This window comes from Podarcis erhardii (assembly GCF_964252035.2).
Source record: "Podarcis erhardii genome assembly, chromosome: 5".
Lineage (NCBI taxonomy): Eukaryota > Metazoa > Chordata > Lepidosauria > Squamata > Lacertidae > Podarcis > Podarcis erhardii.
Window position 1 is genome coordinate 58,922,892 of NC_138509.1, and position 10,777 is coordinate 58,933,668.

Here is a 10,777-nt window from a genome sequence, read left to right on the forward strand (position 1 = left end):
GGGTGGGGCATATGTGGAAGTCTAGATTCAAAGCATCTTCTAGGGATTCTAATGAAACCGTGCATCTTTCCTCGAGTAGTGGGGAAGGCTCGGAGCCTGAGCAGCAGCAAAAACCTCAGCGTGGGCCTGATCTGAGCTGCTGTGATTTAATGATTGGAGATGAAATCTGGCTGCAAATCAAAAGCTATTCCAAGAAGGAAGGAAGGAATGGTGAAAGAATCAACGGAGGCCTGCAGGCTCATATAACCGTCTGCATGCAGATCTTTGCAGAGTCTTTCGTTGTCTATAGCCAGAACCTTCTTCCTGTGTATGTACTCGCTAACTACAGTAGCTGGCAATAATATATCTGCCCCAAACCCCATCTCCTCTACCTGGCACACATGCAATACAAACATATGGCACATTAAATACCAACTTCTAGGGGAATCTGGGGTGAACAGGGCAACTGACGCCAGCCTGGCTCAGCAAATGGAGATAAGATCTGCTGTTCAAGATATAGAAATTCCTGGTGCCTAATATTAGGACAGCAAACTCCTCTTCCTCCTAAGAAGACTAAAGCATGTTTCACACACATACATAATAGATATAACACCACATTTCACAAAGCCGAAACAGCGCATTAACGGCATAGTCCTAAGACTCAGAGGTTTTAGAGTGTATAATGAGGCTTTCTCCCCAATAAGTATTTTTAGGCTTGCAATCTAAAACGTTCAAACGGATCAGTTATCAAAACCAGAATCCCCAACAAACCCACAGCTCTCCGCCCCCCATCCTTCACTAGTTGAAAGAAAAGCAGATTGGCGGGTGGGATTTGGGGCCCCTCCAAACATCCTTTTATTATGCATTTATGCTCAGGGTGGCATGGAGGCAGTCATGAACAATTGCACTCTCCATACTGTCTGCACCTGCAAAGTTTGGGAACAGGGCATACGACTTGGTTTCCTATCAGGATCCAGCTGACGGAGCCGCTTCCACTCCTCTCTTCGAGTTTGATAAGGGTTTCATGGTGCGGCGAGGCCGATCTGCTTGGACTCCCACCCCACGCCGACGGGGCGGACTTCGCCAACTCTCCCCGCCCCCGATCAAGCGTTGTGCAGCTCCCACAGGGCGCAGCGCTACGCCGCGAGAGAGCCATGGTGCGGGTGGTTGTAGCTGCGCGGTGCCTGCGCCTGCAGTGGCAGAAAGGCCCTGGCCTGCGCCCCGCGGGGACTGGGGCGGGCAGCGCGCCCAGGAGGTTTGCCGGGGGGGCCTCGGCAGCAACACCCCCCCGGCGCCTCGACCTGCGGGGCATCTACCCGCCCCTGGCCACCCCGTTCACCTCGCAGGGAGAGGTAGATTACAGCCGGCTGGAGGAGAACCTGCGCCTCTACTCCGAGATTCCCTTCCGAGGTAGGGTCGCCAGGCGGGGCAGAGCACAGAGTGGAGAGGGCGGATGGTGCAGCCACTTTGTACTTTCTGGAGACGGATGTGGGTCGCAGTTTGTTCCTGTGGGGTTCCGGGGGCGTTGGCAACGCTGTTGACTACACATCCACACCATTCATTTAAAGCGCTATGATGCCACTTGGAACAGTCATCGTTCCCCCCAAATAATCCTGAGAGCTGTCGTTGGCTAGAGGTGCAGAGAGTGACGGGCAGCGCCTCCCGTTTAGTCATTTGAGGCGAAAGGAGACATGCTGCCCTACCCCACTGGCACCTGCCCTCCCATCCCCACTGGAGCAGCGCTGGATTCCCCACACAGGGTGCTGAGCCAGGGAGGTGCAAAACAGAAAAAATCCATAATTGAGAAGATCAATTTTGGGGCACCCAATTTAGGCCTCACACAGAGCGCCATATTACGAAAGATTTCTCCAGTCTGCCCCTGGCTGGATAAATAGTGCTGGCATTGGCACTGATTTTGGGCAAAGCTGTGCCAATTTCCAGCAAGATCTGGCAAAAATTGTATGAGATCTCACACAATTTCAGCGAGATCTTGCCTGAAATCTGTGCAATCTCCCCCCAAGTCTGCACTGGTGTTGGTGCCACTTCACTGGCAGATGGTGGTGGGACAGACCCACAAAGATGCTGCCTCAGAGCTTTCACCGCCTGAGGCAGTGACCTCACCCTACCCAATGGCTTTTTCAGGCCTTCCTAAGAGTACTTAGGAGACCCCTGTTCTCCTCCCAGAGCTACTACAGTGGTACCTCGGGTTACAGATGCTTCAGGTTACAGACCCCGCTAACCCAGAAATAGTACCTCGGGTTAAGAACCTTGCTTCAGGATAAGAACAGAAATTGCGCGGCGGCAGTGGAAGGTCCCATTAGCTAAAGTGGTACCTCAGGTTAAGAATAGTTTCAGGTTAATAACGGACCTCCAGAACAAATTATGTTCTTAACCTGAGGTACCACTGTATTTCCAGAATGGTTTAAGACAAATCCCTCTTCATGGGGCAGCTCTGCGAAGTGTAGCTCTTTGAGAGGAATTGCTCTTCATTCAATGGTAAGGTAGCTAGGGATAAGGTCCCCATTCTTGGAATATCCTCTCCAAACAGATTTGTGGGGGTCTTGTTGCATCCTGGAGGGCAGGTTCACAGTGAACTGGGGCCCCCTTCTCTATAACTCTGGAAAGAGAAACAAAAAAAATCTCAATGCCTTTAAGAGCTACCTGATACACAGAAATGCAACGTGTCTTGCTAGACCTTCTGCCCTGAAGCTGATAAAGGCACAGAACGTTTTGCAGGAAAAATGGATAAGCAAGTGTGTCAGGGAACTGCCATCGGCTCAGGGGCGAGAGGTTTTTAGCACCAATAATAAAGCTTTAGAACAGACTAGTGTGGCATCTTGCCTGATTGCTCTTGAGCAACCACCTGATACCCGTAACAAAGTGGTTTCCCTGTATTGTAGGCACAGTTATTCCCAGCCAGCTGGAGGGTGTGTGTGTGCTGGATGCACATACTGTGCTGAAAGGTCCTTCAGAGCTAGCACTTCTACTTCTCCAATGATGCCAATTTAACAGAGCAAAACCAAGCCTTGCATTTACTTGTTTCATCCAGCGGGACCTTTTCCAGTAAATAGGAAAGGGGTACACAGCTGAATTGTCAACTATGCTATTTCTTAAAAGACACACATCGCTGCCCGCACGAACTTTGGCCTTTGTCCACCGCTCTGCAGGAGATGGGGGAGGAACCTGCATTTTTGGTGTATTTTTCCTTCGCCTCCCCCCAATGATGCTATCCTAGTCTTCACTAGCAGAGGACAACTTTGCATGGATACCCTACCAGTAACCGGCTGCCATACTTCCAGGATTCCACATGCCCAGGCATTCTTTCCTAAAGGGTCTTGGTTCACCACCTAGTACAGTGACTGCTCTTTTCCAAGTGTAGTTATTATGTTGCTGACAGTTCCCCATTCCTGCTTTTGTAGCCTTACCTGTTGGATTTCTGTCTGAAATGCAGCTGCTAAAGGCACGGGAGCCCTGCCAGGAAGAAGTCAGTAATGCTGCCCAGCATGATTTTCTTCTCCTGGGGGTTTGGACATGGTTTGGCAGGCAAGAGTAGAAAGCTTCTGTAACTCAACTGTTGGTACAGCTGTGAGACAGGAGTCTTCATTTGGATGGCTACTTACCACCTTCTTGACTTTGTGGCCAAGCCCACTCTTAGATCACCAGACTTCAGCTCCAGTAACATCCTGGTTAGACTACTGTCATGTGCTCGATGTGGGGCTGTCTTTGAAGATTTCATCAAATCTTCAATAGGCTCAAATTACAGCAGCTTGGAGGAAGCAGTTACGAGTTACCAGTCTCTGCAGCCACAGCAGGCGCTGTGATTCTCCAGTGGTTTGACTTTACCCCCGGAGGCACACTTCATGAGCTAGACTGATGCCTGGAACACTGGAGACCTCAGTGTTGGCACCCTCCCCAAGCAGATTTATGGAGTCCTTTTTGCACAATTATTGTTTAAATTACAGGTTAACACTTTTAAAAAATTCATCAGGGTTCCTACTCCACTCCTAGTTCGTCTAGTTTTATTCACTGCTGCTTTATTGTTTTCTACTGCTATTTGGGCTTGTTTTGTTCATGCTCATTTGTTTTACATTTTATCATGTTATCTAGCTAGCTAGCTACACACACACACACACACACACACAGAGAGAGAGAGAGAGAGAGAGCGAGAGAGAGAGCTTTTTTTCAGCCAGAACTTGCCAGAACTCAGTTGGGTGCCTTTGCGATTATAAGAGAGCAAGGGAGATGTTCATGGTGAGTTCTGGCACCTCTTCTTTCATTCATCTATCATCTATCTACCTAGCTATACAGTGGTACCTCAGGTTACATATGCTTCAGGTTACATACGCTTCAGGTTACAGACTCCGCTAACCCAGAAATAGTGCTTCAGGTTAAGAACTTTGCTTCAGAATGAGAACAGAAATCGTGCTCCGGTGGCGCGGTGGCAGCGGAGCCCATTATGGGCATACCATACCCATAATGGGCAGCCCATTAACTAAAGTGGTGCTTCAGGTTAAGAACAGTTTCAGGTTAAGAACAGACCTCTGGAACAAATTAAGTACTTAACCCGAGGTACTACTGTATCGTGATTTTAGGTTTTGGTGTTTCTCTGTTGCTTTGGGGTCCTTCTGTTTAAAAGCAGAACATAAACTCTTGAAATGAAAATGGCTGAGTTCCCATTGCCAACTCTCTCTCTGTCTTTTTGCAGGTTTCGTGGTGCAGGGTTCCAATGGGGAATTTCCCTACCTGACTCAACAAGAACGCCTGGAAGTGGTGAGACGGGTGCGCCAAGCTATGCCCAAGGATAAGCTCCTGCTGGCTGGGACCGGATGTGAATGTGAGCAGCATACAGGGGATGGGGCCAGAGGATGCCATTCTCCAGCTGCACCACATCCTGAATTAAGATGCTAGAGCTGAGCAATGATCTTATATAGGCACTTTCTATCCCCTGATTCCACCTCTGGTTCTCGGAGCCTCTTAATCTCACTGAGCCCATCCTTTGGTCCCACAGGCCTCTTAAAACCCTTTTATTATTTTTGTCCATTTATCCTCTTTCTGCTCCTTCCTTTAGCAACTCGGGGCACCATTGAGATGACAGCACAAATGGCTGATAAGGGCGCAGACGCTGCCCTCGTGGTGACGCCTTGCTACTTCCGGGGAAGCATGACCAGTGCAGCCTTGATTCATCATTACAAACAGGTGAAGGATGCAGCGCAGGCATCTCTCTGGTCAGAGCCGCAGGGACTGGGGGGAAGGCTGAGATGGTACCAAGATGATGGTAGCTTGTATTACAGGTTGGTTGATGTTGCAGGCATGAGTGGATTTTCAATAGAAATGCAATTAAAATAAATACCTTTAATTCTGAATTCAAGTGCAACTTCTCCCTAAGGTGCTTAGGGTTTTTATTGCAGGCACCAGTGCTTGCCTGGGTTAAAAAGTATTTATTCAGAAAATAAAAAGCTTATTTGAGAAAGTAAAAGATGTGGGTTTGAAAAGAGAGAGCATTTGGTCTCTAGCTACCTTGAATTTTAGAACAAAGATCTGTATATTAAATAGTCATTCTCTGTGTCTAATTCAGATCAGTGATGATTCATTTGCAGGGTTCAGTGTAGTATGAAACATGTGCTATATCTCCACAGCTACTGAGCAGGGTACCCATAAGTCAGAATGAATAAACACTTGACTTGCTTCTTCCAGGTCCTGTTCCCTTTCATTATCACAATGTTCTTCCTTGGAGTGAGACTGACCTTTGAGTATCAGTTATTTAGCTTGTGTATGAGACGTTATTTATTTATTTCATAAAAATTTATACACCACATGATTGTAAAAAACAAAAAAATCGGTTTCCAAAAATATTTTTTTTAAAAAAACAAAAAAGGTTTACAGCTATGCTTTAAAACATAAGGTAAAGGTAAAGGGACCCCTGACCTTTAGGTCCAGTCGTGGCCAACTCTGGGGTTGCGGCGCTCATTTCACTTTATTGGCCAAGGGAGCTGGCGTACAGCTTCCGGGTCATGTGGCCAGCATGACTAAGCCGCTTCTGGCAAACCAGAGCAGCACATGGAAACGCCGTTTACCTTCCCGCCGGAGCGGTACCTGTTTATCTGCTTGCACTTTGACGTGCTTTCGAACTGCTAGGTTGGCAGGAGCAGGGACCGAGAAACGGGAGCTCACCCCGTCGCAGGGATTCGAACCGTGACCTTCTGATCAGCAAGTCTTAGGCTCTGTGGTTTAACCCATAGTGCCACCCGTGTCCCTTGCTTTAAAACATAAAAGAGTTAAAATACTAAAGCAGATTAAGTTACCTCAACTTTCTAAGCACCTGGGTAGACAAGAATGTTTTAAGCAGGTACTGAAAAGAGTTAAATGGTTCCCCAAGTCAAAAGATGCTGGCAGACGCTTAGGACCGCCTGGGAGCCATTGGCTGCCATGTTAGGGCTGCAAGTCTTGTTTAACATTGCTGTGTTGAAAGAGTAGAGAAACATAGCCCAGAAAAATGAGCATTTTGTTGCAGGGATGATGAAACCTGTGTCACCACTACAACTCCCATCATCCCCAGCCAGCATGTCCCAGTGGTCAGGGATGATGGGAGTTGTAGTCCTACATCATCTGCATGGCCACAGGTTTGTTGTATTGCTTCACGCTCTGCATGACTGAGAATTTAAAAAAACCCGACCTGTCCAGTCCCAGTGAAAACATTGGCTAATAAGTGTAATAGCACACATAGTAAGTGTATCTATACAAGATCTACCACAGCAAGGGGATGACTGGGGTTGACATGGATTTTACTATGTGAAAGGAAGCATGTGAACCGTCTTTGAAGGGTAACCTGCTGTGTGGAGGCTTCTCGCGGTCTACATGTGGGTTTCCCCATGTGCCACTATCATGCTATTTTGTGTCCTCAGGTAGCTGAAGCATCTCCAATCCCTGTGATACTCTACAGTGTCCCGGCCAATACGAATCTGGAGCTGCCCACCGATGTGGTGCTCAGCCTAGCACAGCACCCCAACATTGTGGGGATCAAGGACAGTGGTGGCAATGTGAGTGAAGGGGGAAAGGCCGGGTGCTGAGACAAAGCGGGTTGCGATCGCATATTGGGGTGCTGGCAAGAATCTGAGTTGGAGGGCCTGTCAGTATTGGCCCTCTTAAGGAAGCTAATGGCCCACAGGGGGATCTGGAGCATGCCCCTCCTCCTAGAGTATTGAAAGATTAACTTTGAAGTAATCATTTCCCACAGCTTAAGGCTGTTTTCCACGTCAGGACACAGCCAGGTGGCAGTTTCCTCGCACTCTTACTTATCATTAGCTTCGTTAATGTGTAACCCCAAAAATTTGGATCCCCTCCAAACTGATGCAAAGGTTTTGTGCTTAAACACTCATACGCAGACACTTTCAAACTGTGGCCCATCCTGCCAGTGGAGCTATGGAATCAGCCGTTTCAGTAATAAAACAGCTCCATTTGCTTACCTCAATAAATCCGTCAGGAGATATGTGACTGGAAAGCGGCTGTGATCTCTGTTGAACCCAGACCTTCAGTGGTGACTCTACCAGTGTATTTCACCTCCTTTTGGTATTACACTATCTCTGTTTCCCAAAACTTCAGTACCACCTTTGTGGGTCTCTCGTCTACCCAGGAATTAGGCAGGCTGTGCTGTTAACAATGTGACAGCACCATGTGACCTTAGACTACTACCCTCTGCTTATAGTAGCATAGTCCATCCATCCCTCCCCACTTGATGTTGAGATCGCCCATTGTAGGTAGAGCATTAGATAAGTGAGGCAAAAAGAGGGGAGTTGCTGTAGGGGCTGATGCTCTTCTTAAGACCAGGAGCTGCCTGGTAGCTTAAAGGGGACATGAATAAAGCAATGGCAAAGCAGCGATTTCATTGTCAGTGTCAACTGCTGCCCCCTCATTTTGATGGATGCCTACTGCTGTCCTCCCCTATCAAGCGATCCCATCTCTTGCCAGATCACCCGCCTCGGACTGCTTGTCCACAGGACCCAGCATGAGGACTTCCAGGTACTGGCAGGATCAGCTGGTTTTCTGCTGGCCAGTTACATTGTAGGTAGGTGATATTGGGAGCTGATGTCCATACGGGGTAGTTCTGGAGAGAGTGGCTGGCTGGCTGTTTCAGGACATGGGGAAGGGTTACAAAGTAGCCTAGGGTGTGCATTATAACATTTGTCAAGAGATTAAAAAAGCATTTTCCAACTTGGTTACCCTTGAGCAGAGTATGATCTTCCTTCCTTCCTTCCTTGGGTTGGAAGCTGCTACAGGGAGCCCAACATTTGGTCCAAGCTTTGCTAGTTTGAAATGAGCAGAGAGCGAAAGAATGCTGGGGAAGTGGTGTGTGTATCACGCAAAGATGCCCGTTTCACTGCCTAGGTGCCCTAAACTTTTTTGATGGAACTATGCTCCTTGCTCCAGGTGCTGCTGGAGGGATTTGTGCCCTTGCCAACGTGCTTGGCTCTCCAGTCTGTCAGCTTGAGCAACTGTGCTGTGCTGGAAGCTGGGATGAGGCCCGTGCACTGCAGCACCGACTCATTGAGCCTAACATTGCGGTAAGAGCCAGAAAACGGGAGGAAAGTGGGACGTAAGAAGTGGGAACACCCTACTTCCTTGGGAATGTATGGGGAGGAAAAGGCCCAACTGGAAAAGAGGCAATTGCTTTGGTGGAGCTCCCAACAGAACAACATACAGTTGTTGCTCATGCGCTCATGGTTTGCAGCAGAGGCTGTGGGTCAAGTCCTATCCTTCCCCATCCTTTGCAAACCATATTTCCTGAAGCAGAGGTTATCTGCTTTAGGGGTCAGCAGTATGACCAAGCAATTGTGTTTTATTGCTTCCCCTTTGGTCTTACATTTCTCCCACTTTGCCCTGTCCTATTCTGTGTGAGCGTCAGTGTTCTGAGCCATCTCAGCATTCCATTTTTATTTTTGTGACAATTTTGGGAACGTCAGCCATGCTTTGGATTTTTCTTGGCAAAACCTGTGACTTATTCACACTACAATCTTCTGGATTTTGCCAAAGCGTGATATGCAACTGTAAATGTTTATTTTATTTTTTGGCAGTTTCTTTTCGGCTCCATTTAATAATTTCAGAAACATATCTAGGGCTTGTAATTCTAGTACTAATCCTCTGGAGCCCTTGCACCTCCCTCCCAAAGCTTGATAAGCAAAGAAAACCTGCTGGGTGCATGGGTGGGGAAAATAAATAAATAAATAAATAAATGAAGAGCAGAGAACACTTTCCGCAGTTCTCCATGTATTAATTTATTCCTCCCCACCTGTGTAAGATTGCAATTGCATAAGTGAGCGCAAGTTGTAAGCTTACTGTATATCCTTGTACTAGTAGTACTTTATTAGACCTCATGTAGTTTAAGAATTAACCAACCGCTTCTTCAAATGCACATACACTGTTGACTTCAAACGTTCACGCTTAGTATGATCTGCACCATTACCTCCTTGCCTGAATTGATTAAGTGTCATAACACTTGCCCATGTCTAATGTTCTGGACATTCTGTGACCACAGACAAGTCCTTGATGGTGCAATTCTTCAGTTTCTGCAGGCCTAGAGCTGAGTGATGCTTGTAGGAAAAGGGGGTTCACGTACACCTCTGCCACACTGTTGGCCACAGAGCAGTTCTGAGTGCCCTGCACTGTTTCTCTTTCCACAGGTAACAAGCAAGTTTGGAGTCCCAGGCCTGAAACAGGCCATGGAATGGTTTGGTTTAAATGGGGGCTTCTGTCGCTCTCCCTTGCTCCCGCTAAGTGAGGCACAAGTGAGGGAGCTGCGTCAGGATTTCAGCTCCAACGGATGGTTCTGAAAGACGAAGCTGTTCCAGGCAATGGTCGGAACCTTGAAATGGGCAGCAGGCATATTGCCATCCAGTTAAGCCTCGAATTTCATATCCTGCAGCTTACTAAAATACAGCTCATTCAACCTACACCGTTCATTGGCATGTTTGAAAACCAAAGTATTATTACAAGTGAAACAGCATAAGGAAGATGCCAGAAAGGTTTTCAAATGGGCAAGTAAGCCTTCTCATAAAGGTTCTAACCCTTCCTGCTTGGAATCGCCAAATTTGTCCTTAGCTGGGGTACTTATCTATTGTATCAAATTGACCATTGGGGGCCCATTTAACATTTGAGTGCCCGAGGCACTATCCTTTCAGGTTGACTTCCTTTCCCATGCTCCCCCAGCTGACAAGAAAGAAAGAAGACCCCATGTCCTTTGCTTTTCCAAGGGGGTCTGGATAACAGCTGGAGCCAGCAAAATTAAAACTACCATGGTCTGCCAATGGACAGAGTTGCAGTCCAACAATATCTGGAAGGAAATAGGTGCCTCATCCTCCTACTCCCCATCATTACAATCTTCCAAGGTGATGTCAAAGGAGTTTGCTGCATGGCTACATGGCCTACTTCCATAAGTCAGTAGGTGTTGACCAACTGCAAATTCACAAGGTGTGTAAGAATGGAAGAGGGTGGGGCCATATTGGTTTGATCCATAGATTCATGGTACCGACTGGTGTTAGCTCACCAACTAGGAAGCACCTTTTAACAGGGAAGATGCTTTATTTGCAAGATACTGCTTCCTGGGGCTGAGTCTCTTGCCCTCAGTGACCAAGATAGCATGGGTGGAATTAATCTTTAGAAAAGTATGTTCTCCAGGTAAAAATGCTTTGCCCCATTTACTATCTCAGTTATGGTACACTCTGCTTGCAAAGGGGAAATAGAGTGACTGAATAAATAGTGAAACCAGCACAATTTCAGGCCAGAGCTGTGCGTTGAGCCAAAGGAG

General features: G+C 47.4%; 1 protein-coding gene across 1 annotated transcript; it reads left to right on the forward strand.

Annotated features, from left to right (window-relative positions):
- The first annotated feature begins 1,118 nt into the window (after positions 1-1,118).
- Positions 1,119-9,923, forward strand: HOGA1 (4-hydroxy-2-oxoglutarate aldolase 1). Its single transcript, XM_081863883.1, has 7 exons — positions 1,119-1,389; positions 4,685-4,813; positions 5,048-5,175; positions 6,882-7,016; positions 7,945-8,041; positions 8,404-8,537; positions 9,654-9,923. The coding sequence occupies exons 1-7, from the start codon at positions 1,134-1,136 to the stop codon at positions 9,801-9,803; spliced, it is 1,029 nt and encodes a 342-aa protein (XP_081720009.1). The 5' UTR covers positions 1,119-1,133; the 3' UTR covers positions 9,804-9,923.
- Positions 9,924-10,777: the final 854 nt, after the last annotated feature.

What these genes read in the sequence shown, in the direction of transcription:
- HOGA1 (XM_081863883.1), top strand. Translation starts at nt 1,134, where the DNA reads ATGGTGCGGGTGGTTGTAGCTGCGCGGTGCCTGCGCCTGCAGTGGCAG. An exon ending in GGCTGGGACCGGATGTGAAT is followed by an intron (nt 4,814 to 5,047) that starts GTGAGCAGCATA and finishes TCCTTCCTTTAG; the next exon opens with CAACTCGGGGCACCATTGAG. An exon ending in TGATTCATCATTACAAACAG is followed by an intron (nt 5,176 to 6,881) that starts GTGAAGGATGCA and finishes TTGTGTCCTCAG; the next exon opens with GTAGCTGAAGCATCTCCAAT.